General features: G+C 39.7%; 2 protein-coding genes across 2 annotated transcripts in view; both read left to right on the forward strand.

The window, feature by feature from the left end:
• The window catches only part of cdk18 (cyclin dependent kinase 18), a 63,303-nt gene extending 45,176 nt beyond the window's left edge, over positions 1-18,127 (forward strand). The window contains exons 6-16 of the mRNA XM_050038424.1: positions 862-976; positions 1,690-1,784; positions 1,870-1,932; positions 2,695-2,818; positions 3,449-3,569; positions 5,074-5,171; positions 5,257-5,362; positions 7,655-7,697; positions 7,803-7,893; positions 8,818-8,895; positions 12,733-18,127. Of these exons, the coding sequence (XP_049894381.1) occupies positions 862-976; positions 1,690-1,784; positions 1,870-1,932; positions 2,695-2,818; positions 3,449-3,569; positions 5,074-5,171; positions 5,257-5,362; positions 7,655-7,697; positions 7,803-7,893; positions 8,818-8,895; positions 12,733-12,767 (969 nt within the window). The 3' untranslated portion in view covers positions 12,768-18,127. The remainder of the gene's footprint in view (positions 1-861; positions 977-1,689; positions 1,785-1,869; positions 1,933-2,694; positions 2,819-3,448; positions 3,570-5,073; positions 5,172-5,256; positions 5,363-7,654; positions 7,698-7,802; positions 7,894-8,817; positions 8,896-12,732) is intronic.
• Positions 18,128-18,672: 545 nt separating this feature from the next.
• pdrg1 (p53 and DNA-damage regulated 1) lies at positions 18,673-23,578 on the forward strand. Its single transcript, XM_050039076.1, has 5 exons — positions 18,673-18,790; positions 19,403-19,478; positions 19,674-19,748; positions 19,887-19,967; positions 21,794-23,578. Exons 1-5 carry the CDS (start codon positions 18,707-18,709, stop codon positions 21,874-21,876), a joined length of 399 nt encoding a protein of 132 aa, XP_049895033.1. The 5' UTR covers positions 18,673-18,706; the 3' UTR covers positions 21,877-23,578.
• Positions 23,579-23,591: the final 13 nt, after the last annotated feature.

A 23,591-nucleotide genomic window follows, 5' to 3' on the forward strand; every position in this document is an offset into this window, starting at 1 on the left:
TGATTCACAAAGGCGTGGTTGGTTTATAGGCAGTGAAAGGTTTCCACATTTGGCCATCATAAAAGTACGTAATTTGCTGCTGTTCCTTTTATTAATATCTGAAAAGTTTTGCACCCTTAGTAGTTATTAGGACACCTACAGTCAACTGCATAATGATAGAAGGATTTTAAGCAGTTAAAAGCTACTGCAGGGTATATGAAGGATAATCACCTCAGCTGTTAAAGTCAGTAATTAGAAATTATCAGCCCTCAGTGGAATAAATAAGCATTGAATTAATGGATTAAGTCAAAGCCTGTTTGAGAAGCTTGCATTACATCCATGTTATGATCTGAGGCTGCTCATCAACCCAATCACCAGAATAAATGTTGGCATTGCATGTTTGTGCACACCGCGGATACATTACATTTGTATGTTAGTATGTAGGGGATACGTTGAAACTTAACGTAGCTTTAGGTTTCAAAGACACTGTGGTTAATGTGTGGTTGGGTTAAGGCACAAAGACCACTTGGTTGTGGTTAGGAAAAGATCATGATTTGTCTAAATTGGTGGCACAATCCTGCCAGGAAACGCAAATTCTCATTAAAGAACAACCACTTTTGGCGGTACTCTTCCCAGTGAAAAAATATCAACAGGTCCCTAAAACACTCCCACATATGGTGGCTTCAAAAGACACAAAAAATGCAGTGATGACTCACTTAAAAAACAATTACATTACTTAGTTAAAAATTTGATGTGATATGTATGAAACGTACAAATATAACATATTCATGATTTCAAGAAATGTAAAATGCCAACATCAGCGACTGGACTGTGATAGCAGTGTGTGTGTGTGTGTGTGTGTGTGTGTATGTGTTTTAATAGGGGACGTATGCCACAGTGTTCAAAGGGCGAAGCAAACTAACGGAGAACCTGGTGGCATTAAAGGAGATTCGGCTGGAGCATGAGGAGGGAGCACCTTGCACTGCTATCAGAGAGGGTACACACACATCAGCAAACACAAACACACACACACACACATTTTCCAGTCTAGGTGGGTTGCCCTCAGGTGGATAATAATTCTATTTTAGGTAAAGCCCTACTACAAGGAAGTGAGTGAATCATAATTTAATCTCCAATTTTCACTCAGACATAGCTTAATTATTGCTGCATTATGAGCTGCGTTAATTAATACATGGTTAATCCTTTGTCTAAAATCACAAATTATGCAGATGTGACACCTCTTACATGTAATTACACAGTTGCTATTACACACTGTATAATAATATACAATGTTCTGACATTGACTGTACCATAAAGATTAGTATATACTGTACAGGATTAGTATAGTGTGAAATTGAGATATATCTGCAGTAGGATTAAGTTCAACCTCAGAAACAGTGACCTCCAGTGGCAGTAAGGTGATTTCTCCAGGACACAGCAGCTGAGTTTAGACTGAACCACAGAGTTTAAACTTCAGCTTCTTGAGGACACAACTATAAGTTTAAGAGACCAGGTGATTATTTTTCTCAGACAACACAAGTTTAAAGTTGTATTTAACCTGAAGTCGTAGCTATTGTCAGAGCAGCAGCTCCAGGCTGTCAGTAGACTGTTTTATATTAGTGTCTACTGTTGCTGTCATTGTGCTGGAGTCACATTTTAGGCTCCTGCAGAAAACAGCACAACTCATCTCTCCTTCTTCTTTCAACTCAGTTTCTCTGCTGAAGAACCTGAAACACGCCAACATCGTCACGCTGCACGACATCATCCACACCGACCGCTGCCTCACTCTGGTGTTTGAGTATCTAGTGAGTACATTGACAGTTCAGCGTGCAGATGTTCACAAGGTGTTGACCTAGATACATCTGACTCTGTGGCTGTTGTGTCTTCCAGGACAGTGACCTTAAACAGTACCTGGACAACTGCGGGAATCTCATGAGCATGCATAATGTCAAGGTGAGCCAGATGCATGAAAATGACTCAGCAGCAGCAGCAGCAACACTACTGACTAGAGAGGGACTTGTATTAATTTACATCTGTACAAATACATAAAATAACCCATATCATACATCTGTTTCACTCACATAACAAACATTCTCAAGTGCTCCACCATGCATACACAGCTTAAGGGTTTGCAGCTGCTTGTTTTCAAGCCAGAAAGCAACTAATTAATCAGAATTATTTGCAGTATGGAGCCATGGAGGCCTGGAATTGAAACAATGAAATTAATTCACACTCTTAACAGAGGAGTTATTCAGAGAATCAGAGCAGAAATCTGACAGAATCATTAAACAAATGTTTTATGTGTATTACAAATTGTTAGTCACAAAGCTAAGCATGTGATTTCCTGAAAAATAAGAACCTGGTCAAAAACGTTTTCCTATCCTAATGGTTGGAAGAGTTACTGAGTGATTTTATGAACAATAGAAACCCTGACAGCCAGTCATTCCCTAAGCAGCTGGAGCATGCAGTGTGTGTTTAGCACCACCGTTTACAGAACAATATTGCTCATCAGTATGGATGCTCACATCACTCTGGTTCTTAGTGTGAACAGTATTTTAGAGGAGTGAGGAGAGACTTGAATAGGAGGAGGCAAATTATATTAATTTCTTGATGAAGGTTGGTAAAGGTCATGCAGTAGTTTTATGATCCATATTCCATTGTTATCATACAGATGTCTATTTTTTAATCCTCCTAATTTTAATTTTTCTCCTACAGATCTTCATGTTCCAGCTGCTGCGCGGTCTATCCTACTGTCACAAGAGGAAAATCCTTCACAGAGACCTAAAACCTCAGAACCTGCTCATCAACGACAAGGGCGAGCTCAAACTGGCTGACTTTGGTAGGAAAAACAGCACGCTCACATACAGCGTACATGAACGTCAACAAATGCAAATGTGGTCGTAAAGACACAAGCACTTGGGTATAAGATAGCACATTTCCTGCCACGATTGCTTTTCAATTATATTTTACTGCCACTTGGAGATCTTCTGTCCTGATTACTTTAGCATTCTTACTTGCTGTATCCTAGCAACTGTGCCCCTTTCTCTGAGTTTTCTCAATTTTGTGCTAGAAGTGAGTATAAAAAGCCACAAGGATTCCCTGACTATTTTTAATAGTTTTAACTATAGACAGCACATGAAGTAACAGAGGGGCTATTCTAAAGTTTTTATGAGAACACAATGTTAGAGCTAAGATGCTATAAGTTGTAACTGACCAAACTTCAAAAGAGAGTGATGCTCTGATACAGTTTTACCCCGCTATATGTGACTTTCTGCATCGTACTGTGTCACATTACACCTGTGGAGACACACAATACTTGTTATTTTGAGGGAATTTCAGTACAAATGCGCTATCAATGTGACAGAGAATCAATATTTCCACAAAAAGCAGGCTTGCTTCAATAGTCTGAGAAAAACAGTTGTTACTGAGGTCTCACATCATTGAACCCCGACTGTGCTGTGTTGTCCAGGTCTGGCGAGGGCCAAGTCTGTCCCCACTAAGACCTACTCCAATGAGGTGGTAACCCTATGGTATCGACCCCCTGATGTGCTGCTGGGCTCAACAGAATACTCCACACCCATTGATATGTGGTGAGTAGTGCAATATAGATATTTATGTACTTGCCTCCCAGCCATAGACGGTATAAAATAATGGACATAGCCACCTTGACGTCACCCATTGGTCTGTAAACTCATGTTTCGATACCTTGAGTTTGGCATTTTGGCTGTTGCCATTTTGGATTATTGGAGAAGTGGCCAAATTTGGGCAGGGTGGAGCTGTGGAGGAGTGTGGGGTGGATCTGACTCAGACTGTGGTGATGCCTCACAGACAGCTTGTTGCTCAGAGCTGCCACACCCTTAATTATGCATAACTATTAGCCTAAAATATAAACGGGTGAGTTATAGATGAATTTACCCACTGTACAATTGCCATGACAGGGAAATTTCCTAAAACCATTTTTTTTGTATCAAAAACATTTCATTTATTTCTGCTGTAAAGTTGGGCATTTTAACATGGGGGTCTATGGGGATTGACTCACCTTTAGAGTCAGCCCCAAGTGGCCAGTAAAGGAACTGCACTTCTGTGTTGGCTTCATTTTTTCAGCTCTAGAGGCTGCAGCTTGTTACCAGCACAGTGTGCTGATCAACAGTGCAAAAGAAGAAAACTTTCTTGGTTGGACAGTATAATTCTATAAGTCTTAGAAATTGCCCTACCGTCCTGTGAGTTTGTATTTTAACAGTATTTAATACAATCCATTTACTGATTTTATCAGCCACTTAGTGATGCGGGTCAGGGCTAATTGTTGCCACATATATAATATTTTGTATTGCTGGACTTAATCTGTCATACTGATGCTTTTGTAATGCCATATTAGTTTGCAAGTTGAGAACTAAGATCTTAAAATCCATATGTGTAGAAGTTCGACATTTTTGACTCTACTAATCATCTCATCTGACCCAGTAACGCCAAGACCAAATTGGTTGAAAGCAAAAAATACTGTAAACTACACCAATTTTTACTTGGATTGGGATATTTTTGTGTAATCTGACTGCTGTCTCATCCTTGATCTGGATCTGAACAAAGCTGAACTCTTTCAGAGAACCCCAAAGCATATTATATGTCCCCAAGACCCTGGTGTCAGCCCTGGTACTGAGCACTGCTGTTTACTTGGTGAATCAGATGAATGTCTTACTTTAGAATTGTCCAGGACTTCCATGAATAATACATGTCTATTAAAATCTCCCCGGTTATTAGCCAGGAGATGAGAATTCACTTTCCCTATGTATTTTTGCTCATTAGCAGTCTGCCATGGTGAGAAAACCCACACAACTCACTGAAGAATAAATGTGGCTCTCTAGCATCACCTAGCTACATGTCCTCTTATCAGACCACTGGGCACCTCTTCAACACGACGCCCTGGGTGGAACAAAAGGCTGCACTGTGCCCACTCACTCTACACGTTTGCACTTCTGATCAGCGCTCTTTGAAGTGTGCGTGTGTGTTTGTTGAACATGGCCGCACCTAGAGCTCCATAATGTTGAAGGACTTTTGTTGTTTGCTCGTCGTCACTGTATCTCCTCCCTCCTCTTCCAGGGGTGTGGGCTGTATCTTGTATGAGATGGCAACAGGTCGTCCCATGTTTCCTGGCGCCACAGTGAAAGAGGAGCTACACTTAATTTTTAGGCTTCTGGGTAAGATAGTAACACAGCACTAATACGTGAAGTAAGAATAGTGACAGCGGGCAGCCATACATTTCTTTGTTTCTTTGTCTTCCAGGCACTGCAACAGAAGAGACTTGGCCTGGTATCAGCAGTAATGACGAGTTTCGCTCTTACCTCTTTCCTCAATACAGACCTCAAGCTCTCATCAACCATGTGCCCAGGTAACACCAACAGGTTTAACTCAACTCAGCTTTATTTATGCTACTTTACACATAACAAAGTTGGTCCCAAGTGTAAAAGCACATGGTAACACTGAGCCCATAGTAACAACACAGACCTACGGAGACTTAAGGGGGAAATACCTGAGCTGGTTCATTTCAGGCTGTTCCCATGTACTGTTTGTACATATATCTATGAAAATAATGCATCACAATGAATTTATAACCCACGTAATCGGGAAGGTTGTGATCACATGACCAATGTGCTGACAGGAGTAAAGAAGGAAGTTCTATAAAGAGAAAGTTTGTGTATGGACGCAGGTTTTGGTGGTGGATGGGTAAAAAAAAAAAAAAAACCTTTTCTTTAGGAAACCAGTGTTCATGTCTTGTGTGAATTTATTTATTTATTTCAAGGTAGATTACCACCATGTTTCTTTTCCTGACCCTACCTTACGTAAGTTTACGTTAAGTACGTAAAGTGACAACGCCCAAACATGATTCTTTTCCTGAAACCTAACCCATGTAACTCTAGACGAAGTACATAACTTTACTTTAAGTACACGAAGTGACAATGCACAATCATGTTTCTTTTCCTAAACCTACCCAACGTAAGTTTACATTAAGTACATAAAGTGACAACGCCTAAACATGATTCTTTTCCTGAAACTAACTCACTTAAATCTAAGCTAAGTACATAACATTAGGTACGTAAATTGACAATGCCCAATCATGTTTCTTCTCTCAAACCTATCCCACGTATCTCTGGGCTAATAGGTAACTTTATGTTACGTGCATAAAGTGATGACACCCAATCATGTTTCCTTTCCTAAATCTAACCCACATAACTCTTGACTAAATACTTAATTTTACGTTAAGTACTTAACGTGATGATGCCCAACTGTGATTCTTTTCCTAAACCTAGCCCATGTAACTTTGCTTGCTTAAACCTAACCTATGTAAGTGTACACTAAGTACGTAACATGACAACGCTATTCATTGGGCGCTAATTCGTTAGATATGATAAACTGTTGTTTGAGGATACACTGTTAAGTTATGCATGGTTAAATTATAATGAGTCGAAGTGTGTTTTAAGATTACTCTTGAAGATCTCAATAGTCGGGGAGAAATGGATGGTGGGAGGAAGAGAATTCCATAGTTTTGGTGCAGATATAGAGAAGGCCTTGTCCCCATAACACTTACAGGAGCTCTGTAATGTAATGTAAGATGGAACAAAACCATTTAACACCTTGCAAACAAACATAAGGATTTTCAGCCAGTGTAGGAGGGGATCCTTTTTGAACTAGTTGGAGACAGGATTAACCAGACTGGATGATCTCAAAATATAGCGAGTTGCAATAATTGAGGTGAGAAGATATTGCTGGTGCTCCACCAAGGCCCTGGAGTGCCAAAAATAAGATGGTCTCTAGTTTTCCTGTGCTATTGTACTTCTACACAAATGGATTCATGATTAATGAGCAAACCTGTTGTTAAAGTGTTCTGATGACATGGCTTTAGTTGGCCTTCTTTAAAAAACAGTGAAGCAGACTATTTGGCCCGACTGACCTACTTGAAACTGTTGAACTGTTTCAAAGGTCTTGGTATTTTCAGAGAATCTCAATTGGCTGCTCAGAACTGTTTATTTTCCAGTATTACATACAATGGCTTTATCTTCTTAGGACATTCAACAGTTTTGAATGTAGTGACTCAGTCTCAGAAATAGTTTACAAACCTGTGATTGATTGTTTTAACATTATACTTCTCATAATGGTTTGGTAACCTGAACTGTAGACTTCGTAGTAAGCTATCTAGAATTCATGGTATGGTTGATATAATAATTTGAAAGCTCCAGATTTTATGTACATGTTCAGAACAAGAGATAACATAAATGATCATTCTAACAGACAATGCTTTATTTTCTCAGTTGGAGACACTGAACACTTACAGGCTCCATAAGTTACCTTCAGCAACCAAATATACATTATTGTATTAAAAGCTAAAAAAAAACTGAGCCATAAATCTTGTATATTAAGTTTCATGCTATAATGATGCTTTTATGTTTTGGTGAGCTAGAGACCAATTACCATTCTGGGGGGTAATTAAGTTGTATTCAGTTCTATTAAAGAGCTGAGCAATTACACTGAATATTGCTTTTACTAAAAAAAAATGCATTTGAGAAAGAATAACAATTAAAGCAAAGCACACCCTCTGTATTTGCTTTTATTATCAGTATCAGTGTGTAATTTTTCCCCAAACAATTTTGTTATAACACAAATGGCTTTTTTTTTTCTACATCAGGTTGGACACAGAGGGGATCGACCTGCTGTCTGCTCTGCTGCTGGTATGAGAACACAGCACAATGACCTTCACATACCTGGATATGAGGCAGAACGGAACAGTGATTTCAGAGACGGTCTAACATGCTGCTTTTGTGTTGTGTTCGCAGTATGACACCAGGAGCAGAATCTCCTCCGAAGCCGCTCTACATCATCCCTACTTCCTGAGTCTGGGGGATAACATACACAATTTGTCAGACAGTAAGGCCACATTCACACTGTCCTACCTTTTATTTGAATGGTGCTAGTGCATCTAGGCTGTAGCGGTGGGGCTGGACAAAGTATGTTGTTCAAAGTCCTCCTATCTTACAAAGGAGAGCACTCACTTTGTTTTTGTATGCGTGCACATGTGTATTTTGTGGCAGTAAAGATACTACAAAAGGAATTCTACAGATCTTTTAAGTCAACACAAACAAAGTTACTAGAGAAAAAAATAGTCCTTCATTCCCCCACAAATGGGCCATTTAAATGTAACTCTTACACCACCACACAGCCCTGTGGCTAGTCACTACAACACCGGATTTGGGGTGAATGCAACCTAAGACACACACATACACACACACATACAGTGTGAGCACACCTTACAAGCCTCCTAGGTGTATTTTAGGTCTAAAGCTTTTGGCAGCTCTGGCTGTGAACAGCACACTTTACTTATACTCTAACTGTGCTACTCAGCTATCTCAGCCGTGCATTTCTAAAATCCAGAGTTGAATCATGTAATGTCTGGGCAATTTGCACACTTAAGTCAAAAATTGCACAACATGTGCACACTCCTAACAAAGAAAAAGGGCCAGAAATGGTTAGAACACACTGATCACAAATTGTAATGAATTAAAGAGCTGATCTCACCACTGCTCTTACTAAATATTGTGCCGGCATGCACAACCCTTACAACCTTGCATGTGGCTAATTATTTGCCTTATTTAAGTGTTCAAAAGTTCCCATAATTTGCATGTAGCCTGTCACCACTGACAACAAAATATGTCTGTGTAGTATTACTACTAAAATACTAACAATCATGAAGAAAGCAGGGGGAAACAATCTCTGTTCAATTACAGATATTTTGTAGTTCTATCTTTTTTTCTGTGCCTTTAAGTCGTTCTCTCTCTCCCCCCTTTTTTTTAGCTGCTTCGGTGTTTTCCCTCAGGGAGGTGCAGCTCCAGAAGGACCCAGGCCATCGCAGCTCAGTGTTTCAGCCTTTAAGTAAGGTTCCTGCCACACAATCTCACAACATGGTGTGACTTCACTACAAGTCACCATTACTGAATGCCACTCATTTCTCCACATAGTGGGGAGCTATGACAGATCTGTACATGGACTATGTTCTGCACATGATGTGGGTACAGCTTTAGATCTGTTCACGAGCATGTGGTACACAAGATGCGTATCCTGGATCAGGCTGTTCTCATGCAGTGTTCATATGTATATCTACAGAAAGTCATGCATCAGAATTTGTATATAACTCACGTAATCATGAAGGCAGCAATCATGTGACCAATACGCTGACAGGGGTGAAAAAGATAGTAGAAGAAAGTAGTATAAATAGTGAAAGTACACACAAGGATGTAGGTTGGGGTGGTGAACGGGTCACTCAAACACAGACATTCCCCCAGGAGATAGGTGTTTGTGTCCCATGTAAAACCAAGTCACTTTATGTTATTTTGTGAGACAAAATTTAGTTGAGTTATCTTAAAGTACGCTGTCACGTTATATTAAGTACATAACCTTACATTAAGTACGTAACATGATGCCCAACCATGATTCCTTTTTTAAATCTAATCTAATCAGGGCTTTTTGCCTTTAATGGACAGAGACAGGGTGAGATGGGGAGAAAGAGAGAGAGAGAGAGAGTGAGTGGGGGGATGACATGCAGAAAGGGTCGCAAGCCGGATTCAACTTCGACCCTTTGTATATGGGCGCCAGCACTATCCACTACGCTACCGACGCCCCGAAGTAGTGCTAATTGATCGGATTTCATATGAACCATTGTATGAGGATATGTTGCCTGAGTGTATGCAGTGCATTAGAATAGAGGAGCAATTTGCTCTCTTTAAACTATTTCATCAGACAGACATCTGACTAATTCCCTCATACTGTCAAACTTGCAAAAATATATTTATCTGGATGTTTTAGGGCTTGACCTTCATCAGGCAAGTGGTTTCTGACAATAAAAAGCCATCTTAAAATGGGCTTTAAGTCTGCAGCAAATCACATTCCCACATCAATATGAAGCCTTAAATACTAAACATTAATTTACTATTATGATCATCTCCAGTATTATACATGGAGCTTGAAAAGTAAAGCACTCCATACACAATTTTTCCCAGAGTAGTTACATTAAAGGGGTGGATTCCTATAAAATGAATGTGTAAAGCCCCCAAAGGCTAAACTGCATTCTCAAAAAGATCCATTCTCAAATATGCAGGTTACATGTGTAGATGAACCTGTAGCAATACATTTACATAGCAAGTGAAAATCAGTAGCAATAAATAAATAAATAGAAACCCTCATACTAAATACCGCACAAAATTCCAGTGGGCAAACATTACATCGTATGTTAAGTAACAGTAATCAAATTTACCTCTAACCTATCAAAACTGCATACATTAAATTGAGTAGCTCACTATAAATAGATCCTACAGGCCCCAGGAGGTAGTTTCACTCGAGAAATGCACATAGTTAGCAGGTTACATTTGTGGATGGACTGAACATCGCACCCTCTTCCCAAGGGCAACTACCACTGCGGCAGTTGCACACAGTGCAATAACACCATGAAAACATAATCATTTCTGCCATCCCCACACAGGTAAAATGTTTCCCATCAACAGAGTCATTACTCGTGCATCCACACACACTGTACCTGTGGGAAAACCTCCAGAAAACTGAAACAAAGGATCAGTGAGCACAAAAACACAATACACAGAAACGATTGGGATTATCCCATAGCTCCCATGACATCTCTTCATGAAGTGTCTGAGGTATTGAAAAGGTCACCCAACCACCCAGGGGTGGTGACCATAACAAACTACTCAAACAGCGTCAGGCTTACTGGATTCAAACTCTTCATACGTAGGCTCCTAAGGGACTGAATGATGAATTACTTTTCAGCATTTTCTTGTGAGCCCTTATGTTGAATATTTTCTATATTTTCGGTACATTGTTTTCTGTGTGCATTTTTATACCTCCACACCAGTGATACCCATGTCAATGTCAAGATCAGTGATAAAGGTGATAAAGCAGTAGCACCAAAATGTCGCAAATAAAAGTGTCTGCGCAAGTAAAACAGTGTGCAGGAGGTTGTTTGCAGCAGTATGCTGAGTATTCACATTTGTTTTTCCTTATATTCTTATATTCAATAGTTTTACAGAACTCATAATAATTAAAAGTTTTGTGACTTTAATAATAATTGTGGTTTAAACACTATCACTGCAAGTTTCCTGAAATGTCTAAAAGAAACAGAACTAAATCCAGCTCTGTTTTGTTCCTGACTACATCATGTGAAATACTGACGTGTCTGTAGATGTATTTTGCTAATTAGCAAAGCCCTGTAAGAAGCCAGCTCACTGACTTTGTTTATTGTGACACAAATAAAAATACCACAGAGAAGAGTCTCAGAGGAACTGAAAAGAAAATGAAAATTAACAGTTGAGTTGTCCATAAATTTAATGCAGAGTACTGTCACCCATGTATGTACTCTAATAAGCTCTTACCTAAGAAGTTTCACTTGATTTTCCCCTAATTAGGCTCATATAACTCTTTAAGACCAAACTTCTAAACTTATGCTAGGAAGTAGCATCCAACTGATGAAGGTGACATTGAGAGTAAGTTTTTTAAAGGGGACCTATTATGCTTCTCTGTAGTCTGTCTTGTTTCCACCAGTTTTTTCTACTCAGGCTATAGTATGATGTCATGATGTTACATAGTCATCTGCTCCAGGCATGCTACTGTGACTGTTTACATTTCATAGCCATCACTGCTAAATGAAGCTACATGCTAACGGCTACATGCTAATGCCCTGGCTGTAATGATGGTGCATAGACAGTGAAATAAGGAAGACCTGGAAATGCTGACCAATAAGAGCAGACTTGGCTTTTTCGTTTGGGGGGGGTTAAAGAGACAGGCGCTAAAAAAGAGCGTTTCAGGCAGAGGGTGAATACAGGTGTTCTAGCACAGACAGTTTGAGGAAAATGAAGTGTTTTGATGTATTAACATGTAAACATATTCTAGTAGAAACCTTAGAGAAGTATTTCACCACTGGAAAGAAAGCCTTTTTATAGAACTAGGCTGTGGAAAAAGGAGAAAAAGGACACTGCTTTTGCCCAAGAGGTAAAAAAAACATGCAACTACCAGAGTGCACTGAGCGACACAGGACCAATAAACATCCGTACTGGTGGTTGACGTAATGTCAGCTCATCAGATTGACACAATGGTGGCTGGCTGGTAACAAACTATGGTGTATTACAGTCACACAGTAAGCTAAAACATGTCAATGAAAACATTTGAGTAAAGAAAAAGGCAACACAGTAAGAGAATCTTGGTTTAAAATTGAGGACAGTTTTACCGTTTGGGATCGCGTTTTTCAGCCTTTGTTTTATACTGTGCAGGAAACAGTATGGCGCTCACTTCCTGTTCACAAACTCTTGCTATTACAGATAAACAGGGCACTAAATATGTTTCCAAGGAACATCTGTCTCTTGACCCACTTCTATACTCTTTGTGTCTGTGGTGGACGCATGGGTGGTGGGCAATATGAAAATTGTGTTTTGTTGAAAGATAAGCAGGAAGAACCAGGTTCAGTGGAGGGAAGCTTTCCATAGTGCATTTACACATACTAGTCACATTGTTGATACAAAGCTGGTTGAAAATTGGTGAAGCACCCTTTTAAATACAAGTATGGACTTGAAAATGAGCATAAAGGCCTCTTTGAGATAAAAGCATGAGTCACTGCTTCCCATTACTGTGTCATCAGTTGCAGTTGGTGTCTGTTAACGCTGAATAATCATCATTTGAAGTGTACAATCTCAATTTGTCTCTCTTCAGGTCGAGGAAAGAACCGCAGACAAAGCATCTTCTAGAGGTCACAGAGGAGGATCAGAGAGAGACAGAGAAGAGGAGCTGCCTTTTCAGACCACAGCTCAGCACACTCACAAGCATGCTCACCTGTGTGCACACACCTGCATGTACACGCAAACTCATGTGCACACGCTCATTTCTAAGGCAGCTGACCATGGAGACACACAGGGTTCCTGGATACAAACTTGTACTGCACTTGAAATGACTGAGATGAGATATAATCTTCCTCCACACGCATGCAGTACATGCTTGCACACATTTGCACAATCAGCGACACTGAACATGCTGCCATTACTTATAGCTGCACACACCAGAGATTTGTAAGTATCCTGCTGACAGCATCAGGCATTTCAAGCCAAGATCTCAACCATTAGGCTCCTAAGTAAAGCTGCTCTTCTATAGTGTACACATATACGCAAACTTGTATAATTTCCATTCAGAGCACACCCAGGGCTCTAGCCATTTAAGGTAGCTACCATATGTGGAACCATTAAATATAATCACAGGAGTACAGACGTAAGGGGTGAGGTGTCAATGGAGATCGTAAAGTCTAATGACGTCAACTTGTTTCCAAATTTTGCTGAATGTTTGTGCTACTAAATTTTAAGCTTGTCTCTACACCAAAATGTAGCTTAAAGGTACACTCTCTGATTTTGTTGTGGCACCTCCGAATTGTAAAATGTCCTCCCAGCTCAAAATTTAAGAAATTCTGAGGTCATAAATTCTTCAAATGCAGCCATGGCAGCTCTTTAGAAAAATATGACCAGAAACCAAAGAAAAGGTTTCTTTTTTCTTTTTTTTCTCAATAAACTGTTAAGTAGTGCTATATGTATCCTCACCTTAAAGTCTAAATGGTGATTCAAAGGTTATGCCAGGACAAAACTCAGTGGGAGAAATGCTAAATATTCTATTATTTTGGGCACATTTAAACACACAATACCAGCTTATAAAATGCCAAAAGTTCCCTTAGGTTGCTGTAACCCTTCAAATTCACAGAAGGAACATGGTAATGGTGGCTAGGGCCTTGAATGCTGACAGGCACTTGCTAAATAACAAAGAGTGTGAGCATTTAAACAATTTATGTCTTTGTTAGCTATAAATGAGTTAACAGGCTACTTAAGCAGTAAAATGTCAGCCCAGTCACCAAAAGAAAATGTTGGCATTGTAGGTTTCTGCAAGCCACTGATATGTTACATTTATACATTTCATTTGTATCATATCAATGTTTCGAGACCCCTGCCAAGCTGCAGACCACTGTTCGAGACCAACAAACAACAGAACCTGTTGTTTTTTAGCGACTCATTGCTGTGTTTCCAGTGGCTTTTTAGCCACCAAATGTGGTTGATTTTTAGCAACCTGTCGCTGTGTTTCCATTGGGGATAGTGCCGCATAAAGATAAAGTGATATATACAGGGATATAGCTGCATATCCAGCCAGGATTGTGCCAACAATACTTTTCCTAACTATAACAAAGTGGTTTCTGTGTCTAAACCTAACCACACATTAACCACAGTGTTGTTAAAACATAGTTTTCATTGTATCCACTACATAATACAGACAAATGGAACATATTTGTGGTTTGCAGAAACATACAATTCCAACATGTATTCTGGCAATTGGGATGGACATTTTGGACATCATGAGGCTGCCAGCTCTTAAGATGGAGGTTATGATGGTTAGTTTCCAGGAACGCTCTTGACAAAGGTCCAGTAGGATCGAAACGTTAGTGTTACTTATAAATTATGAAGCTGAGCAAGAGCAGTGTGCAGGATTTTCTGTTCAAAGACTCAAGTGATATTTTCCAACGCACCTGCTACTGAGACAGTTGGATGTGTGAATATCTCTCTTCAAACAAATCACTAGCTACCAGGATCTGCCAGCTAGCTAAGAAACTGACATTATTTAAACAATTTAAAGGATTTATCCGTGATGAAATTATTAGATCCCTGTCAAAAGAGTCACCAATATAGCAGCTAGGTGTGTGCTATGTCACCCTGCAGTCTTGAAGTTGTACATACACAAGTAGTCTGAACACTGGAGAAGTAGCAACACACTGTTCATTTGCAGTAATTCTACTCACATGAAGCAAACATTGAAGGTACCATCAAATCTGACTCCATCATACAAAACTCTGTTGTAAAATGAATTCATGTCGACAGGTTTGCCTTGCTACAGTGCCCCTGTGTTTCAACTCAGTGTGGGGTTTTGTTCCAAACAGTGTTAAGAGCTGACTTTCACTCCAGTTTTTGAAGTTGCCTTAGTAAAATGTGCATGATATTTTCGGCTTGTGAAGAATCTATATTTGATCTAGTGTAGCCAACGTGTTAGGAGGCAGTTGATTTGTGTGTGTAAATAACTCACCATGAGTGTGTGTATTCTTAGTCTCCTATTTGCACAAACCAGAAGTGTCCTCTGAAGCCTGCTCCCTTCCCTTTGTTTCTTACCTTACATGGCTCCAGAATATGACCCTATATTGTACCCAAACCCCTTAACCCTAGACTGGGAAAGTATGTCCTACAAGTACTTTCTGGTAGCAAACTACTTTCAGTAGAACTCACCACTACCCCTTATATTTTGCACAGCTCTACTACACCTATTGCCAGGAAGCAGCTTTCGGCTGTTGGACCATAATAGACAGTGTATTACAGCACATAGGCTACAGTATAACTTAGAAAGCATAGAAAGTATCTGCAGAAGTGAAATCTTACGTATTTATTGTCCTTCACAGTTCCCTTGTGACTGAGCCCAGAGGTTATGCTTACTGTATGCTACAGAAGATAAAACAATGTGCAGACACAATAGTGATGGGGGCTTGTGGCTAAACTGCTCTCTGTCTCTCCTTAATCTGCCTTTACTCCCTCTCCATCCCCAGTATATCTATGAATATTCTCAGTCATCCAGGTCATATGATATCCAGAAGTGGCTTTGAAGGCATTTAGTCTTCCATCTAAAATGCTTCCTCAGTTCAGACTTGTGGGGAGTAAGTCTGGGGTAAGGTTGAAACAAACTGCTTCAATTGTTATGTTGTCTAACCACATCTGAGGGCAAAAGCTATTCTGAACAACCACACTCAAAAGTAGCGTGCAGTCATAGGGAGAGAAAAGATGCGATAATAGTTCCAATGGGGATATCAGACGAAAGACTGTCCTCTGATATATGTTTGAAGACAAAGAAGAATTACAAAGTAGTTGTGTGAAGAAAAAGAGAGCAGTGAGAGAAGTTCAAATCTTACGTATTCTCTCATGTCTGCACATCCGGTCGATTTATGTGTGAATCATACATGCTTCTCAGGTTGTTGGCTTTGGAGAGTTACAGACAAATGCAACCCTGGTGTAGATCTGATCCGTCAATTACTTTGTTTGAAGAAGTCCACAGCGCCCTCTATATTCCGAGTCAGATAGCAATGGCAATGGTTGCCACACGGACAATACTGATAGCTGAACTACTCTCACGTGGCTGCCATGTTGCCAAATGGTCCACTTGGGAACCTAAATCATGGATGTATAAAGAGTAAGGGATAGAGCATTGGAGGCAGGGCTCACTTCATTCCGATGAAGGTTGCTCAGTGGCGTATGAAGCCAAAAAGGTTCAACTGCTGCATATAAAATTATCCAGATGATCAGCACTGATTCCACTGTGTGCAGTCTAAAGAGCAGCCATGCCTGCAAAGTCAGCTACTTCCAGGTTAGGGATCAGCTAACTTGAATAAAGATAAAGTGATTTAATCATGGGTTTCCTCTAGACCTTCCAAATGTTATTGTACCAATCAAACAACTCATTTTGTGGGGGTGTGATGCTCAAGAAAATGTATATAGTCATCTCCTTTGCCATTTAAATCAATGTAAAAAAAGTCTTATGGGCCACATAGCAGCGTCAGACGACAGATGTAATTACATTTTTTGGCCACTAGGATAATTTACTTCAGAGCTCTGCCAACTTCCTGGGGACCTGAATTAAAGCCCAGTTCAAACAACATTCCAAGAGTATCTAGTGTCAGTATTGTGACATATTTCAGGATAGGCAGGTGGAATATAATGTTGGAAGGAATTTGCCTTGATGGTTGAAAAGTGGGCGTGTCATAACAGTGACGCTGCAACGGTGTACTGCCGATTTTATAGCAGTATCCATCGGGGGGAGAGAAACGAAGTCCATCGTTTGCTCGGTGTAATGTTCTTTGCTGAAGCAGTCCACTCTAAAATGCCTTGCACTTAATCTAAAGCTGTCACAGATACCACCTCCCTCAGAGTGAATAAATGCTAGAGCAGCGGCCCCATGACCATTTTTGGGGAAACTTTATTTGTGAAAAAATGACACACTGATGTACCACGTTTTTGCTAGCTAACGTAATCTTGCAGATTGTTGATGAGTGGATGTCATGATATAATTGGTTGGTACTAGATAACATAAGCACATTTTTACAGAAAGAAAACATGGTTGGATTTTGATAAGATTAGGAAGACTCTGACCCCAGCAGAGGTTCAATGTGTGGCACTCCCAACAAGTTTGTCAGAACTGAGGAAGTCTTTCAGATAAGAGCTAAAATATCTTTGCGTGTCTACAGTTGCCTTTGGTTTTGCACCCTAGACAATTGAATCCAATCCACAGAATTGAGCAGATGAACGATACATTTATATTGTTAAGGAAGACAGAGGTAGAGAAGCTAATCAGTAACCAGAGAGTTGTTGATTTGACCCTCAAAAGCAGAGTGCGTCCAAATTGCTCGTAAGCCAGGCAGTGAACCCCCAAAGCCCTCCATTGCAGTTGAGAGTTTGTGTTTGAGTGAAGTGACGAATGTCCGTGAAAGTTAAATGGCCCCTGAAAGATTTTTCTACCTCTCAAAGTGAATGACGCTGATGGAAGAATTGTGTTGTGACCATTTAACCCTTTTCACCTGTCACTGAGTACAAGCAAAGGTAAAGGCAGTGAGGAGAGAAATATAGGGTGAACCTGCTGGGACTTCAGAGGGATGTATAGCTGTGGATGTTATTCTTCCATCCTTCCCCTTCTTTCCCTCAGTGGCAGAAGTATTACTGTGCATTTAGTTGTGGTAAATGAAGCTATTTTAAATACTGTAATGACAAAAGAAATAATATATATGTATTTTAACAGATGTTTTCATCTTTCTCAGTGAGTTTTATGCCGTTAAAAAAATAGAATACTGTATTTAAAATAAAATAAAGAAAAAAAACCCACAGATGTCTAAATGTTTTATAAAAGATAAGTTTAGCTTTTGTATGAGATGTGATATTTTGTGTGATTTGTCTACACTGTTATGAAATGAGAAATTGAATGTACTGTGACTGCCAACAGGCATAAAATTGATTGAATAACTGATTAATTAATGAATAAATAAACTATTGAAATCATGGCATACACTTACCTGCCCACTGTCTTTTTTCCCTGGCTACTAACATAGTTCATTGTGAGAATCTGATGTGTTTCTTGGAGGGTACAGTACAAAGACAGATGAACAATAACATAGATGAACAGAAGATGGTGCTATCTGCCTACTGTGTGTCAGTACAGGATGTCACCTCACTTTTTTCATGTGATGCATAGCAAATGATAGAGGCAGCGGTATAAAATGTATAGCAGCACCAATAGTTATAACATGATATCCAGAACATAAATAAATAAATTATCTATCTATCTATCTAGCCTATCTATCTATCTATCTATCTATCTATCTATCTATCTGTTGATGTAACTACATCATTACTCAATTCAAGGCTTATTGTAATGACCTAAAGGGAAAAATTTAAAAGGTGGTAACCTATTAAACTAAGATATAAAGTAAATACAGATGAGATTAACTGTTATTAAAAGTTGAACACATCTTTGGACGGAGGGTACACGAAACATAGGGGATTATTTAAGCGGAACTTTCCATTTCCGGTCGTTGTTTCAGACCGGACGTATTTTTCATAGCGACACAGCCACCATGGACGCTGAATCTCACCGTGCTTTGGATTATTTGACAGAAGTAGAGGAGGCAGCTGAGGATGTTCTCACCACTAAACAGCAGGTAACTAAATAATTACATGGCAACAATAAGATGTTGATAATAATAAGCAGAGAGGGGCCATCTGGAGGACCCATATATCAGCTAATGCTACTGAGAAGCTAGCTAGCTGTTAGCAGCTAGGCTAACTCTTGGTTCACATTCTGTTTAGCTTCAGCTACATCTACAGTTCATTGTCTGTCGTAGAAAAAAACCTAACCTAAAACCTCGACACAGTGCTTAATTGCGGTGGTGTTTAATACAGGAATGTTGTACTGTGTGTGATGTACAGTACATGAGTTTCTATTTTGATGGCCACTCAGTGCATTGCAACACAACAGTAACAGACATTTAAAATAATGGCACCTGACAAATGCCCCATGGCAGTATTACAGTCATTTTCTCCCCCATAAACACTGTAGGATATTGCATATTTATGATACAAAACCTCTGTATAACTAATCAACATAACCAACTATGATTCTGATTCTGTTTTAGTCTTCAAGTCCACTAGTTAACGATTAATATTAGCTTGCTTTGACTTCCCCACACTCCGTAATTAAAACCCAAATTGATGTTGCAGCATTACCTACTGTATAATGTTGAGGATGAATGTTCTCTCTGTTGATGTTTAAGATAGTGGACCTGGACACAAAGAGAAACAGGAACAGAGAGGCACTTAATGCACTGAAACATGAAATACCAGATTCAGGTGAGTGACCCCTCGTGACAGAATGTTTTCAGAGAAAAGGCTTCGTTAAGTGAAGTGTCAGTGTATTTATGCACATCGTGGCTCTGACACGATAGATTGTGAAAACAATAATCCCAGTGATTTCACAATGGGAGTGAGTCAGATGGTGTATAGTTGTACTACAGGCTGTTGACTAAACACTGTTCTCATTTGCAGAGAAAGTGAAGGTTTGTTTCGGAAACATGTTCATCAAATTTCCCAAATCGAAGACGAGAGATATGATTCAGAAAGGTAAAAAATAATCCAGTTAATAAAATCTAAATTTACTGGGTAGATTTTCAACATAAATTTGAATATAAATAGATTTGTTGTACACATGTTGTAGCTGCATATGAGATAATTCTGACTCTGTGACTTTGTCATCTGCAGATCAAGAGCAGCTGGACAAGGAGATAAATGACCTTCGCAAAGGACTGAAAGCAAAAGTCAATCGTCTAAATGAGATACAAGGTATGAAGAACATTTCAGTTGATCAGTTGGACCACTGCAACGTGCTCATTTAAAGAGATAGTTTGACATTTTGGGAAATACACTTGTGTGCTTCTTGCTGAGAAGATTGATACTCATGTGTGTTGGAGGAGGAGGCAGTTAGTTTAGTGTTAGACTGGAAGCACATTTAAAACCCACTCATTACCAATTGTATCTTTCTGTTTTATTGTACATTTACTATGTGAAAACAACACTGTGATTTTGTGAGCTGTTGCATGGAGCATCTACAACAACAACAGCCAGACAGTCACTGCCACTGTGTTGTCACTGTGATGCAGTCGGGCAACCAGCAGAGACGCTGCACAGTTGTAGTAGTAACGGGAGGAGCAGTTGTTGTCACAGTGTCAGTTCCTTCAAGTTGATATAATGAAAATGTATTGAACTTTTCAAGTTTTGATACTTTTTGCAAAGATATGTTGCCAGTTTCCCCGCGACACTCTGTTATATTACATGCATGTTCAACAGCTGTTGCCACCTGCCCGACAAAACTTCTCTTCAGTGCACTAAAGTCATCAAACTTAAATAAATAAAAATAGAATATTAGTTTTAAAGCACCGATTCCACATCCCACTTGCACGTAGGTAGGCTATGTAAGCTCAATACAATGTTACAGAAATGTTACTGATCAAGGATCTGTCGTTCTTTTTAGGGACAAGCAACAGATGCCCCACTTTGATTCGGTCTTGTCAGACCAAGAGTAGCTGCCAGGCTGTTTGGACTCACATCTAGTTTATTCGTTACTCACCAAAAAGCTTGGCAAAAGTTGGGGATTCATGAGCACTCAGAAATTTGAGTCTAAAACTAAAAAGAGCCGTTCAAAAAGATTTGTTCAATCATATCCACCTGTCACTACTGAGCGGACTAATCGACGGTGTGAAAACAGATATGGATAAACTGTGAAAAAGTGTATCCCAAATATCAAACTATTTGGTTCAGGATTGGGGTGCAAAGCTATAATGTAACAGCCAATGTTAGTAGGCTACTTTTATATTACACCATGAACACCTGTACAGTCTGCTGCAGTCCCACAGCTTTACAGTAAGTGCTTCTTCTTGAACATGTTTAGCTTTTGGTTAGACTGTCGGAGAGGCATTGATTCATTTTGAAGGCTGTAGATGTTTGTGGGGTTAAATTAGGCCATAATATATTGTAAAGGTGTTTCTGTGACAACACTATTGTTTATTCTTTGCTGTGTTAGAAGTCAGTTCACTTCCACTGATGCTGGTGGTGAAGGCTGCACTCGTTAGCTAAATGCAGGAATGCATTGGGAGCACAGTTCGTAATATGCTAATGGGACCTCTGCACATGAACTGATTAGGGCCCAAATCAACAGAAGGGATATGAGGTAAGATCTGGAGGGATGTTGTTTGGAAATGCTTCTAATTAAAGCTTTTAATAGGCAGCAATACTATTATAGGAAAACAGAAATAGAAAACATATGTTATGATCTCTAAAAAGATGTCTGCAGTCACTCACACTCTGGCAGAATGTCTCCAGTAATTTCTGTTCAATCTCTCATAGATGCTGACATGTCCTTGAACTCTGACTGTCTCCCAGTGGTTCAAGGAGGGATTGCCCCTCAATAATTAGTCCTCTGATAACCAGTTGAAAAGGGGAAGTCCTTCATTAAAATCCAATCCAAGTGGGACAGTGTCAGTTTCTACTATTTGTTTAACAATATCTCCTTAGGGGGGTGTCGGTGGCTTAGTGGTAGAGAGCTGGTCTGCCATCACACTAAATGTCTTCCCAGCAGTGTGTGCATGATGTGTCTTTTTGTTTGTTTGCAGGGAAACCTGAGCTGAGAGGCTACAATCTTTCTCCACTGTCAACTGATGAACTCAAAGCTGTTAACAGCCTCTTAAAGAGATGACATCAGATCTACTAATTGCATACTACTTGTAAGGACATAAGTGCAAAGAGAACATGTTGACAAGGTGCTGAAGAGCCTTGCCTGCAACAGCAGAAGGTACTGTAACATGCTAACGTCTGGATGACCCGATGACACATTAGCCCACTGGATGATTTACGACATGGATGTAAAGGACATCTTCATCACCCACCTTAAGGGCATTTTTGAAATTCTTGCCAAACATTGCATTCTAGGTCTTAAATCTTCAAAAAGCAAAGTCAAGGCAGAAAGTGTATTTTGCCCTTCCCTCTTTTTTCTCGTTAAAGTTCCACTCTGACATTTTTCAGCCCCCTTGATGAGCTGTCTGCTTTAAAACCGCCTCTCCCCAGAGGCTGTGGTATGAAGATAAAACCCAAGTTGTCATAACCTACAGCTCTCCTTTAAACGATCTTTAGTAATAACATAAATGCAGATTGTTCTGTGAGATTGGACACAAGGACTGTTTGATATGACCTCCTGTAGTGTTTGAGTAGGAACTCAGGCAGTGTGGTTGGTAAATGGCCACAAGGTGGCAGTGCAGTGCAAGTGTACAACAGAAGGACGGAGGTTTGATTCACTTGCTGCCTCCCCAGCCTCACAACCAACCTTCAGATACCTCTGCACTAATGCAGCACTGCAGTATAAAAGGCTATGTAACACATACTTGGTTCTTGGAAGTTTGATTTTTTTTGCAGCGTGTTTACCTATGCATAATGTGAAATGTTTGTTTTCATGTTGTTTAACTTTTTATGTCCTTTCTTAACCATCTCGTCTATGAGTAAGTAAGGGACACTGTACAGTGAGCAGGTCATTATTATGAAAAAAAAATCCCACCACGGTGATGAAGGAGTGGTCTTTTATCACCCTGAAGGTGTTAATTTTGCAGTAATGACCCACTTGTTATATCCTTGCTTATTACTAAAAACTCAGTCATTTGAGACAAAATACTGATTTGAAAGGTTTTGTTGCTTCTGCTTCCTGTCTACCATCAGAACTGCGTCCATAGCAACAGTCTGCTATTCGCAGGGCTCCTATGCAGCATGGAAAAGTATGGAATTTGATTTAATTAATTTCAAGGTCTGAATAACTATGGAAAAAAGAATTGTAAAAATATTTGTATTTTCAGACTATTGCCCCTATTCTGTTTTTTAATATGAAATTCAGAATTTCTAAAATAAATAAATAAATAAATAAATAAAATAAAATAAATGAATCATACAAGCAGAGTGTTTTTCATGGTGTTTGGAGCAGGCAGCGCAGCCAAAGAGTTAAACACTGTGTGAGAGCGTGCTGGCCTGAGCGAGCTTGCTTTTGTCGAAAGCAAGGCAAGAGGTATGATGTGCAACTACACACAGTCCTTTGCAGAGCAGCTTCTACGCCTGTACGTCATCCTGCAAAACACCTCCACCCTGAGTGCCTTGTAATTGTACCAAATCTGGACATCGGTGACCTGCTGCAGTTCAAACTGAGCATCAAAATGGGGAAGAAAGGTGATTTAAGTGACTTTGGATGTAGCATAGTTGTTGGTGCCAGACAGGCTGGTCTGAGTATTTCAGAAACTGCTGATCTACTGGGATTTTCACACACAACCATCTCTAGGGTTTACAAAGAAAATATCCAGAGAGCAGGAGTTCTCTGGGTGAAAATGCCTTGTTGATGCCAGAGGTCAGAGGAGAATGGCCAGACTGGTTCAAGAT

Source organism: Epinephelus moara, chromosome 24, assembly GCF_006386435.1.
Source record: "Epinephelus moara isolate mb chromosome 24, YSFRI_EMoa_1.0, whole genome shotgun sequence".
In the NCBI taxonomy this organism is placed as follows: Eukaryota; Metazoa; Chordata; class Actinopteri; order Perciformes; family Serranidae; genus Epinephelus; species Epinephelus moara.